The following is a 20,527-nucleotide window of genomic DNA, read 5'->3' on the forward strand; positions in this document are numbered from 1 at the left end:
AATATTAGGAATAAAAATTGTATTATGCGAACCTCTGGTGAGCATAATACATTATTTTTATTCCTAATATATGATATTGACGATACCGAAATACACGAGGGTAATAATCTCTTTATCATATAAGCTCAAGCTTAATACAACGTGTTTTTGTGAACTGTACAGACAACTTTAATTCCAGTCCGCCATTACTAGATATTCAAATGACGTAAGAATATGTGGCGTGGTGTATTTTTGAATGGAAATGACGTCAAACTCGAAAGACGTCATTTTGGATGTCCTTACATCAAAATAAAGTTATGCCTAACATGTTTTGTTTTCTGAACGCTGGACAGCTTTCAGTGTCAAATTGCCATTGAAATGTTTTTATTTGATGACTATGAATTCAGTACGTCAATCATGGACTTTGTCACCCAAGTAAGTTTGCTTAAATATCAATAAACCTAGTGCCGAGACCTCGACTAATTTACATCTAATTTGCAAAGTTATCAAATTCTCAAAGTATGTGATCTAAAAAATATCACATACTTTGATTGCACTGAAAATGTAAGATTATTATATGATAAATATCGCCTTATACGTGTGTATATATATAGGTGACGTCACGCTGTGTGTGTATGTGCTCCTGACGTCATATATGAGACTCTCGGACAGAACTATATCAAAATACATGTGTGTATATATATATACGTCAGGATAGGTGTGTGTATGTGTGACGTATAATATATATATAAATACTATCTATATATATATATATATATAATGATATATATACTAAAATATATATATATATATATATATATATATATATACTCACATACTGGTACATTGAAAATGATAAATTAGCCCTAAAATATTTGTTTATGTTCATAGATTACATTTATTATTATTATTTTGTATTGATGTTCCCACAAATAATTGCGTTCAGCATGATATGTGCACATCAAAAACCAGCAGGGATTGGTGCTATGATAGTTTGATTTTGAAATTTTATAGACTTTGTGACGAGAAGCTGCGTAATAAGAAATGGATGTTATCAGACTAATAATACCCTGCTTATTGATTTTTCTGGTTCTTGCACTCGGTGTTATTGATTGCTTCTACTTTATTGCTACAGCATTGATTGGCAAAATCTCCCCCACACATAGTATGGTGCTCCGGCAGTTCTCGGTGGAAATTGCTAATTACCACCTTGTTTGAAAACATTACTGTCATTTCCACCTGAGTTACGATTACTCTTTATGAGTAATGATATGCAGTAATTATGACAATAAGTGTAAATGCCTCAGCTGCAGTGCCAGTGTAAACTATTTTGTTGCTAATGTTTACCAGTTGCAAATTTAAAACAATTGGGACTTTTTATTTTAATTTTGAGAAATAATTTCTTCTGATGATAGATATTTTATTGAAAGAATTTGTCATTTTCTGCTGTTTGAGCAAATTTTCTGCTTACCTAGAGTTAGCCCAGAAGTATGAAAGTGCATAACGTAATGTGATATATTTGATACTTTGATGTTATTAAATGTTCATTAGCCAGATTTTTTAGCTTAATGTTAACTGAATGTTATGAGGCTATAACCAGTTGGGATTTACTGGTAGACCTCGCTGTCTAAGGGGAATTTTATGCTGGCCTTCCATCATTCCCTTGAGACTAGTTCAAGGAAAGTCATTTTTAACTTCCCTTAGTATTTGAATAATTAAAAAAAAAACCCAACTACAATTTCAAATAGATTAAATATCAATGTTCAGTATGGCAGTGTGTCTTAAATAGTTTTAAGGTAAAAAAAAAATTCATAGGTAGATCTGTACGGGTGCTTGTGATAAAAACCTATATGCTGAATACAGCTCTGATATATTTATTATCAATATAATTGATCTAGTTAACACAAATACCATTGTGTGTCCCCTTCCTTTATCTTATAAAAGCTATTTCCTTCCACTCCAGTCTGTTTCATTTCCCCTCTACATCATTCAGTGGTAGAGCTCACCACAGTTTGAGGGGGTTGAAGGATTGATCTGTCTTCCACTTCAGTTTTTCCTGTTCAAAATTGGTGGAATATGAGAAAGTGTCTAAAAGACACTTTGCTGCTTTATTCTTAAGAGTATCCTATGTGGCAGCAACAGGTTTTCTTTGGTGACCATTGTCAAAATAACCATTTGTGAAAATAACCAATTGTCAAAATAATCATTTGCCAGCTACCATAGCTATACAGGGCTCACACTGGCATTTGTTTTAGTTTAGTCGATTTTCAGATATGTAGAGTATTTCCTTGAAAATCATTAAAATGTGGTTAATTTAAGGACTATTTTATTAGCCGAAGTCTAAATGTTTTAGCTATTTTACGTAAAAATTAGCAATTGGCTAATATGGCAATGTACAGGGTGAGCCCTGGCTTTAAAACTGCCGAGGTATCATTAAATACTCTCATTTCATTCTATTCCATGTCCCTGCCCACCTTCCTTTTAATATCTATTCCTTGTTTGTTTTTCTCCATTTACCCATCCTTTTTACCTCCCACATAATGGAATAGTGTACATTCCTCATTAATTTCCCTTTGTTTTCAATTACCTTTTTTCTTTGCTTTCTCCTTGCATACTGCTGAATACAATGTCTTTCTGTATGTCTTGAAGCTAGATAAGATTGTGTGTTCCCTGTAAATATCTCTGCAACCAAAGATGTTGATAAGTGTAGTGACATTATCAAGTTTTCTCTAGACTAATGATTAAATTTAGTGCTTCATAAACTATTTAGTTACTTGTTAGTGATGTGAGGACTACCAGTAGATTTTCTTCAGAAGATGGCATTGATATATGAGGCAAATCATGAACAAAAGAAATCAATTTGTTTAATAAATAACTAGATCCACTGCACTGAAAAAAACAACCTACAGCTTTGCTCTGCTGTGTCTGTCTTCTGGCAAACCTGCAACTCACCATTGCAAATGTGTAAATTCACTTTGTTCATGTTTTTATTGTTTTATTTTTAAATACATTTAAATGTTTTTAAATTAAATTGTCAGACTTTGCATACAAAATGAAAATTCTGAGATACCACAACAAAAAACAAAAGCAAGAATTTTGGTGATTATTCGGTTTTCCAATTAATTAGAAAAGAAGCAATTACTATGTAAATAAGTTGCTTTTAATCAAATTGTTTAAACAGCCAAATAAGGGAACCAAGGAAATTAACAAAGCATGGTATTTGTTACATGTGTACAAGGAAATAGAGCTGGGCGGCACTGAAATTTGAGGTTCGCTTTCGGTACGGTATTCGGTATTGACACAGTACCAATTCCGATACCCATATCTAGTGGTATTTTCGGTATCCTCAGCTTTAAATGCATGCCTGAATTCAGGCTCACCCGCTAATTTCATCTAAATAAAATTAAATTCCATACACAAGGATGTCGTCTTGATTTATACCCAACCCATTTTGCTTTTGTCAGACATATTATTGTTAGTGCTTTACTAAATGGCAGAACACATTTTTCAATACAAAAATTATGGTATTTAGAAATTTGCTCCGTACGGTAAATTGATATTGACATGATACCGATACCGAACGGTATATACAGTATACCGCCCAGCTCTACAAGGAAAATCCTGCAAGCTCTGTAGAGCACATGCTTTAGGTGCTTTGAATTGTTGAATCAGTCCCTTTGTTGGAGACGTTGGGTTTCCTAATTCAACCAGTAGGCTGTTGTATACGCTGCCCTGTCTGAAAGTGCATACATACAACATGTGTTTGGAAGGAATAGCCTATGTGGTGATAATGTTTGTTCTTAATTTGTTAGACCCCTAATGACACTGACTTCACATGTGATGGGGTACCAATAAACTTTCCTCTTCTTTCCTTTCCCTTCCTTATTGTCTTCCTGTATCTTCCTTTCCCTGTTGACCGGCCTCGGTGGCGTCATGGTTAGGCCATCGGTCTACAGGCTGGTAGGTACTGGGTTCGGATCCTAGTCCAGGCATGGGATTTTTAATCCAGATACCGACTCCAAACCCTGAGTGAGTGCTCCGCAAGGCTCAATGGGTAGGTTTAAACCACTTGCACCGACCAGTGATCCATAACTGGTTCAACAAAGGCCATAGTTTGTGCTATCCTGCCTGTGGGAAGCGCAAATAAAAGATCCCTTGCTGTTAATCAGAAAGAGTAGCCCATGTAGTGGCGACAGCGGGTTTCCTCTCAAAATCTGTGTGGTCCTTAACCATATGTCTGACGCCATATAACCGTAAATAAAATGTGTTGAGTGCGTCGTTAAATAAAACATTTCTTTCTTTCTTTCTTTCCTTTCCCTGTTGAGCGTAAGAATATGAACAAACTATATATGTATGAAAAGAAAGAAATATGTAGATGGTCAGTCATATTTAATTAATTTAGTCTCTTATTTCTTTTATGTTCATTGGGGTATGAACCAAAAAAATCATCCGCAAACTGTGAATCGGCGAAGCCATTCACACATAAGTTTGCATATGATTTTTTTGTTCATACCCAGATGAACGTAAAAGAAATAATAGACAATACTTATAATTAAAATTGAGTCATACAGGCTAATAATAACACTTAAACTTGATACTTTATTTTGAATTATTTTTTTATCCATAATAAGACAACTTGCAATAAAATGACATCAGATATCACATTCCCTGACAACGTAATTTTTATGTTCATGGAGAAATGAACAAACTCGTGGCTACGACTGGACAAATGAGATGACGTTATGTTGTAATGAATGTGTAACGGCAATTTGATTATTGTAATTTAAACAGTTCTTTCCATATTTGTATTTCTCTTCAAAAACACCCTCCCCTACCCCCACACATTGCCAGTTCCTACATGTATTTTCCATTACTGTTTGATTGCATGACAGTTCAAGAGCCCTGACATTGGACATATTCCCACTTCTTCTCTAATATGATATACTGGGTATAGTCTAATAAACGGCAAAGTCATAGCATTTCGTTCTATGGTCTCCTGCCAGCAGATATCACACAAATCAATACTGACCCACTGACAATGGGTTGATGGCTGTATTGTTTAACTGCCTTGCCGTCCACATCATGGTCTGTGTACCCAGCCAAATCCGTGTTCGGTGGCCGCCTGGGACGCTCAATACCTACTGAATGGCTCTTCACCGCTTCAACAGTGTTTTCCAATAGTTGATGATGAGTCTCAATCTGCCAGTTTCAGAGGCAACCTCTGCCTGTGCATTGTTATCTTGTTATTTCCAATACACATAAAAATATCTCCACATCAAGGGAGAAAAAAACCAAAAACCCCGCACAATAAAAAACCCAAACCCCATAATTTTGGCAATGTTCAATTCTCAGCATTCTATCTTCTTCTTTTCCCCCTTTTTTCATCTTAATTTCTACCCTTCATCCTTCATGAGCATTGCCCTGTGTGTTTTTGTGTGTGTGTTCTCGTTTATTAATCATGTAGGGGAAGATAGGCTTAACGAAAGAGTTTGCGTTGCAGTTCCCATGGCAACGCTCTGTGTTCATTGAAGGAATTTATCGAGTTTCTCATTTCCACTACACGGTCTTGGTACATTCCCACGCCAGTGTTGGCTTATCTGCGAGCGTGCTCATTGCTCTCTCCCGTCTTGTTCGCCCAATGTCTGAACAGCTGACTTGATCATCGCCCAATGAATTGCACTCGTTCTGGGAACATACATCTTCACTGAAACAAATAACAATTCTCTTTCCTTCTACATTATGGTAAGCTTTCTTTATTATTTGAAAGTATTAATGATTTTGTTTGCATCTCTTTTTGGCTGCATTATGATGGTACCGTCGTCTCAAGCTTTAGTATTGATTGAAGTCATCCATGTTTTCTTTTTCTGGCGTGGCTTGTGTTCTGTGCTGTACGGTACCAGAGAATGGCACATATGGTATAGTGGCCCTAATGCATATATTTCCAAGTGCATAATGTTTTAAAAAGTGTGTATTTTATGCAGGGAACATTTTGTTTTCAAAATCTTGATTAGATATATTTTTAATATATTGAAAAGTAATTGTAATTACTGTTTAATGTTTTAAAATTGTGTAGTGATCTCTGAAACTTGCGTAGCAAATTGCGACATGATATTGAACAAAATGTTCCCTGTGGTGGGAAAAACATGTATTTTCAGTACCTATACCAAAATTAAGAAATTAATTTTTTTCTGTTTTTGAAATGTTAAAAGATTAAACGTTGTAGGGAGCAGGATGTACTGTAAACTGAGAAGAAAAAAAACTACATTTTGCATCATTCGTGCCCAACCTCAAGTTTCAAAATTTATATGCATGCATACATTAATTTTATTGGAGGTATGCATTGTATATGTTAATGGTTGTTAGCAAAATTTACATGTCACAGGAAAACACCCATGTCACAATATTAATGTCGTTCACAGTGGTTGTCAGAATGCCTTCCTGAAGTGTCATAGCTCTTGGCATGATTCCTCTCAGTAAACCTAATGAGTTATTTTCTATTTAAATCAGTGTTCCATATCTGCTATATTAAAGGTCATGTTTTCTAACTTTAGTATTCTTGGTTATTATATAAAAGTTTTTAAAAAATCTAACTTTGTATATGCTACCCTATCATGCTAGTCTATGGGATTCTTAACTATGATATGAAATATAGATTCATTTGTGATGTTCTACCATGGAATAATGTTCTACGCTATTCACAAAAAACATTCCTGTGCAATAAATTAAATGGTCTCTAAACATTTGTAAAAGTTTGTAAATGGTTGAAATTTCTGATCCATGTGGACATACCATAATTTTTGCAAATTGTCTCATGATGTCTACAAAAGTTAAAGTTTGCTTTGTTTAATGACACCACTGGAGCACATTGATTTATTAATCATTAGCTATTAGATATCAAAACACTCAGTAATTTTGACTTGTAGTCTTCAGAGGAAACCCGCTACATTTTTATACACCCTTCTTTGGTATTGTGTTGTCCGCCTGTTGGTAAACTTTTCATTTCCGGAGCATATCTGTCTTAGCAGCATGGGATCAATATGAGAATGGATCCTCCGAGGTGGTACAATCCATACAAGCACCTCAAGCGAGTGCTCTACTCACTGAGCTGGATCCTGCCCCCATAATGTGTACGAATAACCAATAAATTATTGCTTGAAGACGACTTGATTTTTGCTTAAGTGCCGTTAAATATAAATCTTGTGCAAAGATATTACAGGAACTTTTTTCTGTGAATAAATAAATAAAACTTTATTTGTGTTATTTGACTATGCAGCTATTAGCTATTACAATGGGAGCGGGATGTAGCCCAGTGGTAAAGCGCCCGCTTGATATGCGGTCGGTTTAGGATTGATTCCCGTCGGTGGGCTAATTGGGCTATTCCTCGTTCCAGTCACTGCTCCACAACTGGTGTGACAAAGGCCATGGTATGTACTATCCTGTCTGGGATGGTGCATATAAAAGATCCCTTGCTGCTAATTAAAAAGAGTAGCCCATGAAGTGGCGACAGCAGGTTTCCTCTCTCTATATCTGTGTGGTCCTTAACTATATGTCTGACACCATATAACCATAAATAAAATGTGTTGAATGCGTCGTTAAATAAAACATTTCCTTCCTTATCTATTACAAAAGTTAGCTTTGTTTTTGACAATGCTTTGTGATTAGTAAGATATAGCCTTTATGGAGTTTTTCACCTGCCACATTCTGTGCAGTATGTTTCATGACTAAAATGTCAAAAAAACATGGCTTATGTCATTCTGTCTGGAATAATGTGTATAGCAGGGATGTGATTTTATAGCTTTATCTTCTTTATTTTCCATCTTTTTTTCTCTTTTTTTTTTTTACAGTGCTGAAAAAATGTCCTTTATTTCAGTGTGGTATAACTTTCCAACCTTTTTAATAATAATTTTATTTTTATTTTTATCAGTGATTTGGAAAATATCACAATATGGAAAGCAGTAAGGTTGGACAGTGTTCCAAGTATCTCACCACTATTGTTTTTGCATAGCCAAGCATATTAACATTAGCCTTTATACCAATTAAACCCAAAAAAAAAACCTCCAACCCAATAATAAAGTCGTCCTCTGGACAGTGTTCTAAGTATCTCACCACTACTGTTTTTACATAACCAAGCATGCAAACATTATTCTTTGTAGCAATTACACCGGAACATCCCCCCCCCCCCCCAATATTTAAGTTTCTACTCTGTGACTTGATTATAATAAAATAAAATTTAAAAATAATAACTGATTACACATGATATGGCACGGAGTTCTCAATACAGATATCAACCCTGTTTTTATACCTTGTTTATGGGAGTTGGCCTGTACCCTTTGAACATTGCATGACCTTGCAGTCAACTCAGTTCTGATTAAAACAAAATAACATTAAAAAAAGGTTGTTTTTTTTCTCCCCCAGTGCAGTCATGTTTATTACCTGCAAGTCGATGATTAGCTGCGATAGTGTTGTGATCCTACCCACTAAGTGTTTAACTTCCGACAGTTGGTGATTAAACATGGTGCTAAAATGTCATTAAACATTCTTGTCCTCTCCGGTGGAGTTGTACTGAAATCATGTTTGTGTCAGGTCCTCCCGACATCGATTCTTTTATGTCTTCAAAGAATTCATCCTCGACCAAATCACATTTACAAACTACCCAAGGATTGCAGAAGCTGGCAGTACTGCCGACGAGATAAAGTGAGGGAAATGTCACTTTGATCATGTTGGCTTAGTTGTATTGTGAATATCTCAGCAGTTTGAAAAAAAAAAAGTAAACTCAGCCAGCCGAATTATTCACTTGCTTTAGAGTAAAAACAAAATATGAAAAAATAATAAAATTCCTTTTTGTTTATTGATGCAAATAATAACAAATTAACTTTATTTTTGGGTCTTCACAGAAAGAAATGTTTTGCTGCCTTCAAAAAAATTAAAAATTTTGCCATCTTCAAAGAAAATAAATGCATGTCTAATGAGACAAACCAGCATATTGTTTATTCAATGGCAGGTCATTTTCAAAGATACATGTAAGGTACAGTGTGCTCTGTCCAAACATGTATCTGTGCAGTCTGGATTTCTGTGCAAACTGGAACTATAAATATTTCAGTCCTGTCCCGTGACAGTTTAGCTTGAGTAACATCTCCGCTGTCTAATCTGCCCTGTCGGTGGGCCTATTGGGCTATTTCCTGCTCTAGCCAGTGCACCACGACTGGTATATATCAAAGGCCGTGGTATGTTCTATCCTGTCTGTGGGATGGTGAATATAAAAAGATCCCTTGCTACTAATGGAAAACACGTAACGGGTTTCATCTCTATGACTGTGTCAAAATGACCATATGTTTGACATCTTATAGCCGATGATTAATAAATCAATGTGCTCTAGTGTTGTCGTTAACCAAAACAAACTTCTTCTGTCTAATCTGGTATACTGTATACTGGCACATTTTATCAGACCCCTTTGAATCCAGTTTAGACAGTCCACTGTAATGGTGACAGTTAATCTAGTGTGTCAAAAGGTAGTACTAAACCAAATAACTTCTGGCTGGGTCAATGGTCGAGGTCCATCAAACTTTTGATAGAGCAGTTAATACTACAAGTCCTGTGATTGGTAATAAATGTGAGTGTGTTGGTTGTAAAAAAAAAAAAATTTCATCTGTGCAAAACAAGTATACAATTTTATTTCTTCTAGTATACCACTGTCATGTAGCCTTGTGCTTAAAACATGTATGGGGGTACCTGTGAAAAAAAAAGTACTAAAATTTTGTGCTGAACTAGGGTACCCGTTATCTCTGAAATAAGCAGCTTAATTCACATCTAATGTTTTCTGATTCATTTTAAGGTTGAGGGGTGGTCATTGGGGGTGGTAATATTTATATGTCCATTGATATGCTGCAGATAGGAGTTTTAGCCACATATGTTACTATGGTTGTCTATGTGATTTGATTTGGTGGTATACACCCAAGAGAAGACATTTTCTAATGCCACATAGTGTGGTCATACTGATTAAAGGAGCAAGAGATCTTTTATAGTTGTGTATACTGATGCATTTCATTAGTCTCTCTTGAAATCAGTTTAGACAGTCCACTGTAATGGTGTCGGTCAATCTAGTGTGTCAGAGAAGAAATTTACTAATGCCACATAGCCTGGTCATACTGATAAGGAGCAAGGGATCTTTTTATATCTGTACTTTTCCATAATCAGGGCAGCACAGGTCAGGTCATAAAGTTTAACGTGCACATTCAGAGCAAGTCATTGTAGTTCACGCATGTCATGGATGCAAATTCCCTTGCCTCTTAAGACAAAAAGGGGAGGAGGGAAAAGGGGGGGGATATCTCGCTTACAACTTGTGCACTTGAAAACACATAAATCCAGTCGATGTCCAATGTAAAGGAGACAGAGAAGGAAGATGTGAGGTTTGAATGGTTCTCAGTAATAGAATTAAGCCAAAAGGTTGTGTTCTAAAAGATTTTGGTGATTGAATGCTTATTTTGAATGGTTCGGCTGAAAAATAGTCAGATTTTCAAAATTGAGTCTAAATTGGATCTGATGTTATATGAACCTAGGGTGGTTGGTGTATCGCTTAAACGGGCTGTTAGGATTGTGGTTTGTCTTCACATGCTCCAGATTTTAATATACTAGTAATGGAGTACTAGCTGACACGGGAATACGGTACTGTTATAAAAACAAATGTTTGGTGCAGTGGCATCAACATTTTGAGAACAATCCAAGAATTTTTGCAATGGAGAGAGAGAATTTTTTTTTTTTTATTCAGTCATTTTATTTACAGTTATATGACGTCGGATATATGGTTAAGGACCACTTCATGGGCTATTCTTTTTGATTAGCAGCAAGGGTTCTTTTATATGCACCATCCCACAGACAGGGTAGTACATACATGTACCTTTGATATACCAGTCGTGGTGTTTTGCAGTGAGTGGAGGTATCAACATAATCATCTTTATGAATTAAAACCAAGAACTTAATTTTATCGCCATAGTTTTTCATGCAGGGGAGCTAAACTGTGGAACACACTACCTTCAAAGATAAAATATTCTCAGTCCCTCGCTTCATTCAAATCCAGTTATTTTAAGCACTATTCAAATAATAATCAATTTTAAGATATACCTTTGTTGTTGATTTTGATGTGTTTGTTAATTATGATGTATTGAGTTATCACTGACTTAAGTTTCTTAACAAATTGATTTAAATATTATTTAAATATTCATAATATGTGCTATTGTTTCTCATGCTATTCATATTACAAGTATGTTGATGTTGTTTCTTTGAATGTATGTATGTATAATATCATGTATAGATTAGAGAGGGCCTCATGAAGTTGAATGTATTTACCCTCTGAAAATAAAGAATTTTATTATTATTAGTATTATCTAGATTGTGGCAGGCATTAATAATGTATAATAAATCATTGCCCTCAAGAGACTTCATACAATATACAAATTAAAAACATACAGTATACAGATTAAATTATCCATGGGTGGGAATGGGGTTTCAGTGCACGTGCTTGCTCCACAAGTATTAAAGTTGTGCTGAAGAATACTATAAAAAAGACTTGTTTCTTCATTTACTTGCCGTCACAATGCTTCACCTTTTACCTAGGTACATCTGCTTTATCTAATTGCTGTTTTTGAATAATTAATTAGCTTATAGACTTGTTTTTATATGCCCTGGAAGACCTTCCATTCTTTTACCTCACGGCCTGCAGACATGTATTCCAAGTGTAAATTACACCATTTGACTTTCTTTGGTCTCGAGCTATCTTATGGATTTTCTTTGTAGAATAATCGGCTAACATAATTGATTGAATAAAATTCTTGGTTTGCTATTGATTTTTTCATGCTTGGTACAAGTAATTTCTTCCAGGCATGATATGCACAAAGTAGATTACTGTTTACTTAGATTGCCATCACGGATAGGAATTTCCTTATTAAAATTATTTAGTCTTCAAAATATACATGATTATCATATAATAGATAGTGTAACCAATAAAAAACGCGAAACATAATGTGATATTATTCAGGTCACATACTTACAGAAAATGATAATTTGCAAATCAGATGCATATTAATCAGGTCATGGGACTACTTTTTTGACATGTAAGCAAATGTACTACAGCAACACTAAAAAACCATAAACGTTTCAATAGCCATATAACTGTCAGTACAGGTCAGCAACAAAACAATTGCATTATGTATTTGCTTCTAGTGAATGAGTTTGTTTTGTTTAAGGACACCACTAGTTCACATTGATTTATTAATCAGCAGCTACTGGATGTCAAACATTTGGTAATATTTCCATTAGCAGCAAAAGCTTACGCACAAACAAGACAGTACACATATCATGGCTCTTGATATAACAGTCTTGGTGCACTGGTTGGGACGGGAAAACCCAAACAGAAAATTGGTTCACTAACCCAATCACATCAGGTGAGCACTCTTGCAACTAAGCTAGGTCCCACCCTGTACTCACTTCTACATACAGGAAATATGCTATTTTATGCAGTTCACAAACAATTGATTTTTGTCAATCATGATTCATAAGATTACCCGATTTGATTGCTGTGATCAAATCTGTCAGATTATACATCAGGGGCCTAATTCACTAAACTCTCGCAACTGCGATCTTGCAATGCAATGCTAAAAGACTTGCAAAGAGGATGCTTTGTTGTCTAGCAGAACCTAAGAGACCTTTGTGAATTAGATCCCATAACACAAAATATCTTATTGTCTGATGCTCCAGACTACTCAGCCCTTTCTTATTATCTCAGCAATGAATATCAAATTGTTCTGTTCATTTCAGGGCACACACAAACGCACAGTCAAACCTCCTGTAAAAAAAAACCTATTTATCTTTTGATTCGGTTATAGCGGGGCTTCCAGATTATGGTAGCCCCACTCCCATGGCAAGGTGATATTCAATGTTGGGCTAGTAAATAACTACTATTGCCATGCCCGACAGCTAGTGAAAAAAAATTGTCATATGTTGCAGTTAAGTCTATTTTGTAAATATGAATATCCTTCCAACACCCCGATTTTAAGCCCTTTAGGTGACATGTCTGATTATTAATGTTATTTAGTAAAATTGTATTAACTTATTGTATTAAGTAAAGTAAAGTAGGGCTAGTGAATTATTAATTGTGGATAGTAATTATTAATAGATAATTATTTAAACTACATATCAGAGGTCCTACTTTGTTTTGCACACTGTCCTAAATCCTTCCCTCACCTCTGCCGTCTTTTATTCTAACAGGTCATATTATTTTCTTAGCAGGACATATTTCTTTTAGACCGGCCTCAGTGGCGTCGTGGCAGGCCATCGGTCTACAGGCTGGTAGGTACTGGGTTCGGATCCCAGTCGAGGCATGGGATTTTTAATCGAGATACCGACTCCAAACCCTGAGTGAGTGCTCCGCAAGGCTCAATGGGTAGGTGTAAACCACTTGCACCGACCAGTGATCCATAACTGGTTCAACAAAGGCCATGGTTTGTGCTATCCTGCCTGTGGGAAGCGCAAATAAAAGATCCCTTGCTTGCTGCCTGTCGTAAAAAGAGTAGCCTATGTGGCGACAGTGGGTTTCCTCTAAAAACAGTGTCAGAATGACCATATGTTTGACGTCCAATAGCCGATGATAAGATAAAAAAACAAGTGCTCTAGCGGCGTCGTTAAATAAAACAAACTTTACTTTACTTTATTTCTTTTAGACTGCTGTTTTTAAAAAAACTAAATGGCTGGCCATATTGTACTTTGTATTTCAAGCCCTGTTATGTTACCCTGCACCCCAGAACTGAGGCTTTCTTTACAGGTTTCAGTTGGGTGTAGCAGAATGTCTGTGAAGAAGCAATAAGGGCTTTTTCCTCATTGTTACTCGAGTACCTTTTTGTACCCAAATGCCTGAGTTAAACAATGATCTCACAATATCATTAGCCAAATAAAATTCAGGAATAAATATTGTAATGGCAATGTTGACACTTCATTTGAAGCCCATCATAGCCCACTTGACCTGATCCATAGCACGTGCACAGCACCATTGCTACTGGTCACGTGACTACAATAGCACATGTTTTCATGGTTACTTGCTCACAGTAGTCTGACACAACGAAAAAACACATTAAAACGATATTTGTTATGACCTGTTTCGTTGCCATGCCTCACAAATGTGCAGCGTAAACGTGCCGTCGGCATGTTACACGTGGGAATGTCAGTAGCTGACATTGCAAGGGCGTTGGGTTGCAGTTGATGGGCACCACAGATGATCACCCCCGACCGGGTAGACCACGTGTGACGTCACCTCTGCAACCGTTTCATGACGGCTACAGCAACAAGTAATGAACTGTTCAGATGTTGGATGTCTGTGCAAACAATACGAAATCTGCTGTGAACCGTGCACCACACACAGCGCCTATATGTTGGGACCATTTTGACCCAATTTCGATGTCAATGTCAAGTGTGGGCACAACACCACTTGTGATTGATGCAGAGGGAATGGAATAGAGTTGTGTTTAGTGATGAATTAAGATTCACACTGCGAATTGCCGATGGCATACAGAGGGTTTAGAGATGACATGGTGAACGTCATGCTCAGTGTTGTGTCAGTGAAGTTGACAGATTCAGAGGCGGAAATGTAATGGTTTGGGGAGCTTTCTGTGGAAATGGACTTCTCGACTTCTTGTCATCCATGGCAACCTCCACGCTGCTGCATACCGCGACCAGGTGCTGGCCCAGGAACTTGTGCCCTTCATGGCAGCTCATGGTCCAGGCCTGATTTTTCAGCATGACAACGCCATACCCCACACGGCCAACTTGACAAAGGATTGCCTGAGGAACGTGGGCATCAATGTCAGGGATTGGCCTTCAAGGTCGGCCGACCTGAATCCCATCAAGCACATCTGGGATGTGCTGGGAAGATGCCTGCGCACTTTCAGGAACCCTCCACAGACTTTGCAGAAACTTGGTGCCTCATTAGTGGAACAGTGGGGCTATATCCCTAATGCAGTGTTTACACGCATCGGGCAGTCAATGAGGAGGCATTGCCTTGCGGTTGTGGGTACACATGGAGGGCATACGTGCTACTGAACCTGTGATTTCATCAGACGACCCTGCTTGTGAATTACCATTTTGACTGTGGTTTTGATGAATGCTGTGGGTGCATTGAACAGATTTTTGACTTAACATTTATTCCTATTCTTTCTTTAGACGTCATACAATAAAAAAAACCCACCTTATTTAACACGTTCTTCTGTCATATTTGCTAATTAGCCAAGATGAAACGGTTGTAAAGTTTTAAATTTGACTCGGTATATATATAAACACACTCTGGTAATAACCTCTATATGTATGTACCGGTACATATACATATAGAGGTTATTACCAGAGTGTGTGTTGGTATTGTAACTATAGAATAAAAATTGTATTATAAAAGCCTCTGGCAAGCATAAATTAATACATTATTTTTATTTATAATATCTGATATTAATCGTTATACTCAAATATAATTCTAGTCAGTCATTACTCAGTATTTAAATCATGTAAAAATATATGCATGGGAATGATTTCATTATAGGAATAACTTCATTTTTCAATCTACTTACATAATCACACACAGGAACATTGGACAACTTTCGATGTAAACTTGTATTTTTATCTGTACCAATAAAGAAGCGTAATAAATATGTTGTATCACATTTACAGTAATTATTTCTTCAGTAGAGGATTTTATCAAAACTATTGCATTTGTTGCTACGGTAATATACTAGAGTAAGTTTAGAGTTACCTGTCTGTGATTATTTTATTGTAACAATTAAAAACTCCCACCCAAACATGATTCTGTATTCAGTTTATGTGTTGTCATAAATTTTTATTATAGTTTTTTTTAATTGCTAGTGTCATTAATTCCCAATTGAAAAATAATCATTTAGGCTGTTAATTTATGGTACAACTCATTCCATCTGCTAAAGTGTTAATTTCTGTTTATTTTTCCCAAACGTTTAATGCCAAAACCAACATCTGAACAGTTTCAACTGCCAGTCGATGCTTGCTCCAGTACTAAATTCTGATTATGACCTTGACAAATGCCAGCCAAAAGAGTATCTAATTTTAGTCAATGTAATGGTACAAGAATAATGCTCACTGGAAACGGATGTTCCCTGGAGACATGTAATTAGACAATGTAGTGGGAGATAAAGTAGGAATCTGCAGGGAAAAAAAGCCTGTTGGAATTAATGGTTGTTGGCCATCCGATGATTGTCAAGTAGTAATTGCATTAAAGTGTTGTGTTTCTGTTTTTCATGGAGGAAATGGAGTTTTGTTCTATGACGTCAAGACTACTGCAATTATTTGAAATTGGTCAACAGACGAATAACAAGTACATTAATGACACTTCACCACCTTCCAAAGATGCTAAACATATTTATAGCTCTAAGCTCGGTGAAATAGATTTCTGTTTTTGTATTAGTAATTTTTGTTATTAATTAATTGACATAATGAAAAATGGGTGACGCAAGATGAAGTTGCCGTATTTGTGTAGCACATCTAGTGATTTAACAAATAAGCTACATTGACCACCAAGCTGCAGCTCTAAGGGTCTTTTATTGCACTTTGTGGGTTTTTTAAAAATAATAAACATATCGTGCAAAAGCTATGTGCAAAAGCTATTTGCTAAAAAGTGAATGTTAAGCCCTTTTTGGCTATAAAAACAGAATTTATCTGCACATTTTAAAATAAAATTACAGAATCAAGAGCTTAGCCTTGGCTAAATAGAAATTGTAAACTGCATGGAGTGTGTTTTGTATTGTGATTGGTTAATTACATTCATTTTTCGGGAAAGCTAATGACGTCATTAGCAATTGGAACAGGCGAAGTTAACGATTTAAGGGTCTACAGTTGGGTAGTAGCCAGGTTTTTTTTTCAAGAAATGCCAAATACACAGTTTGTTCTGTAGAAAAACAATTCAGTTTACAATGGCCTTCGGTCAAAAATGACATTTGCAGGATCAAATAGACAGTAACACCCGCAAATCTAAAAAGTCCATATGGTTGTCTCCTAAATGTGATGATTGTACATACATTTTTAGTTTGAAAAATGACTTGCAATTTTTTAGTACTTTAGCAGGTTATTTCACTGGACTGCTTTTCACTCTTCGCAGGCCGCTATTTTTTTTAGCCCTGTATATATTGCAATCATATTCTTGTTTAATTGAAGTGAAGAATACCACATTTTACAAACAGAATATTGCCCACTATGGCTGGGGGTGGGGGTGGGGAGTGGGGGGTGGGTTGTGCTTAAAACACCTTTATGGGTCCCTTCTTTTGGGGAAAAAGAGACAAATTTATGCTGTGGCTGGCTTTATGAGAAAAATATATCCCCTGCATACCGTGACACATTATAGTTGTACATTAGGATCCAGTTGTTCAAAGCATAGTTAAATTAACGTTGGATTAATGTAATATTTTCCTTTTAATTATTATTGTTCAGATAATCTTTAGATTTGATTATGGATGGATACCTTTGGTTGTCCGAAATCTAGTTTTAACAGTTTTCAATTATTATTTATATTGATTCATCCCTCCTTGGTTTTAAAAATTTCAGTTAACAGCTGGTTAAGCTAACAAACATTTGAACCACAGGCTCCATATGCCTGTATATATTTATTATTCTGCTGTTAGACTATTGCATTCTCCTTACTGAAAGGTGTTAATTAATGTGTGTTAGATTCATTACTTGGTAATTTACTGCCGAAAACAATACATTATGCATTATGTGTACGTATATTGACGTGATCGATGACAATTGAGGAATGTGTATATAGTGAGCTGGGAGTCACCACTTACCAAAGGAATATTGATTTCCACTGGCAATGAGAGTGGCAGGAGTGGTTGCTAATTCTAGTTCATTACAGCACAGACTGGAGTGCGTTGGGCCGAGATGGAGATATTTTGGGATGATTCAGTCAAACTGGATGGACTGTTCCCGTGCTCTTGCTCCATTAACAAAAAGAGCCTATCTAGATTTGTAATATGTATAAAATCCATTAGTGAAAAGTCATAAAATCCATTTTCCTTTGACTTGATTGCCATTAAGTACAGTTAGCTTCAGGCAGTATTGTTTTTATCTCACCTTTACGAGGTAGAAAGACAAAATATAGTTTTTATCTTTCTGACGGTGGCATCAGCAGCAATGACAGTGTCAACTTTTGCATTTAAAGTTTCAAGTTTTTAGATCAGTTTCTCACAAACCGCATTAGTCAGTAAAACTTGGTTTATAGTTGCACCTATTGATGTTCATCACCATGTACCCCAAACGGTTTTGGTAGGTGAGACATATTTCCACGGAATTCTTGTTAGGTTTTTTTCTTGCTTTATAAATGTGGTACATATTACATAATCACTTTTATTTTGTATGGACATTGTTTTCTACTTAGTTTCTTTCTTTCTCTCCCCCTTTCTCCTTTCGTTCACTTCATTTGTCTTTGTTTACAAATATCAATCTTGGGTGTATTTGTATTTGAAAAATGTAGGGAGAGGCCTTAATATATAGCCTCAAGCTTGTTGGCCGATTCCAAAACTGCATATTTAATGGTTAATAAATATTGTTAAAACCAAATAATTTCACATAAAGGCAAAATAACATTTATTTTATCACTCGTTTCGAAATGTATTCAACTTTCACTTGTTAAATGCATTTTGAAACAACTCATTCTGTAACATTTACTCTGTAAATTCTCTTGACTTTTATATGTGTTTGTATTGGGTCATGACTAATGTTCTATGACATTTTTTTCATCGTGACATTTTCATATTGTTAACCTAGGATCTTTGTAATTATACCACCAGATTCCCGGCTAGCAGTTTTAATGAGACATTGTGGTGTAATTTCGTCATGGTAACAGTAATTACTGATCACGGGTAACCAGCTGTTGACTGCTGGCATCATTAATCTTGCATGTACATGTACAGTGAGCTGTAGATGAATTGATTTTTGTCCCTGTACAGTTTGATATTTGAGTTGGCCTCCTCTCACCTTCAGTTTCCATTAGTTTACCGGTAATATATTTATTACACCTACCTTGTTTCATGATGACATTAAAAAAGAAAGGAATATATCTATTTTGACATCTAAAGACATTATTAATATATACATAAAAAATAGCGGTGGTAACGGTAATTGGGTGAGACTTGTAGGATATTAAATGAGCTTCAGTTTCATATCATGTTTTTGTCCTGAGTGAAATAATTTTCAATTGTTACAAACTAGAGAGTGACAATGAAAATTATTTCACAAATTATGTGTTAATGCCATATTGCTCTGGGGATTTAAAGCAGAAACCCACTGCTGTTACTAAATATGTACTTCCTACAGACAGAACAAAACATAACACATATTTGATATTATTCAGCCATAGAGCACTGCTTGGAATGGGAAAAATAATAAATTAAGATTGTACAAAGGGCATCATACTTCAGCTGAAAGTTGTAAGCAATTACTACATTGAGGTTACAGTTTGGCATCAGTTGGAATTTTATAGACAGGATAGCACATACTACTGTCTAAAATGACAAATAGCCCAATGGGCCCACCGACGGGAATCGATCCTAAACCAACCACGCATCAAGCGAGCTCTTTACCACTGGGCTACGTCCCTGGCCTATTTTACCCTTGATGCCTCTTCAGTATTTGTGTTCTTTAACAAAACCCCGCAAACCGCAGCATATTTATATTAGATTGTCATCTGAACAATTAGTTATTATTTTTAGCAAGAATCAGTTATGTAGTTTGATAATCAATTATCACATCAGTGGAGCGCAACCAATCAATTTTCGATTACAATCTATCAGTGGAACATTACAAATTTAGCTCTGTCTTCTGAAATAATATTTAAAATGACAAAATGTTTATCGTCTGGTTTACTTACTGCTTGAGTCACATTGCCATGCATTTGGCACCTGTTAAACCAATGATGCATAAATGACAGAATGCCATTAAGCAAGTGTACGTTAAGTCTGTTTGCGTATTGATCCATTTACATTGTGTTAATGACCAGCATTATTCTTATCGATTTCTTAATTTGTGGGTGTAAGATACTAGTATTATACTAATAGTATTATGCCATAATAGTATGTCATTACAGGATGTAACAGATGAATACTATCGATGTATATAAAAGGCATACTGGTACATTTTCATGCAATTGTAAATTTAAAATAACACGTTAAATACCAAGTCGCACTGTATAACTCGCCACACCTCAAAACTCTTGCCCCAGAGTTGCTCACTGGCTATGTCAGAGGCCAAATCCGGGGTGGGCGTGCCCGAACCTATGTTGGATAGGGGCATGTCAAACAGTTCTGCATTCCGCACACCTCAGGACACGACATCTAGTATCTCTTGTTGAGACACGGTAGTTCTGATAGGATGTACTCTGGTGTGCATCCCTGTCGGTGGGCCCATTGGTCTGTTTCTTGTTCCAGCTAGTGCACCACCAAAGGCTGTGGTATGTACTATCCTGTCTGTGGGATGGTTCATGTAAAAGATCCCTTGCTAC

At 36.1% G+C, this 20,527-nt stretch overlaps 1 protein-coding gene across 4 annotated transcripts in view; it reads left to right on the forward strand.

Moving 5' to 3' along the window:
• LOC121375307 (ras-related protein Rab-3-like) overlaps nucleotides 1-20,527 on the forward strand; it is an 82,193-nt gene that overhangs the window by 16,715 nt on the left and 44,951 nt on the right. The window contains exon 1 of one of the 4 annotated variants that reach the window (XM_041502692.1): nucleotides 5,555-5,721. The exons of the other annotated variants lie outside the window; for them this stretch is intronic. Coding sequence (XP_041358626.1) covers nucleotides 5,719-5,721 — 3 coding nt within the window. The 5' untranslated portion in view covers nucleotides 5,555-5,718. Of the gene's footprint in view, nucleotides 1-5,554; nucleotides 5,722-20,527 lie in introns of those variants that run through there. 4 annotated transcript variants of the gene reach the window in all.

The sequence above is a fragment of the Gigantopelta aegis genome, chromosome 6, assembly GCF_016097555.1.
Source record: "Gigantopelta aegis isolate Gae_Host chromosome 6, Gae_host_genome, whole genome shotgun sequence".
Taxonomy (NCBI): domain Eukaryota; kingdom Metazoa; phylum Mollusca; class Gastropoda; order Neomphalida; family Peltospiridae; genus Gigantopelta; species Gigantopelta aegis.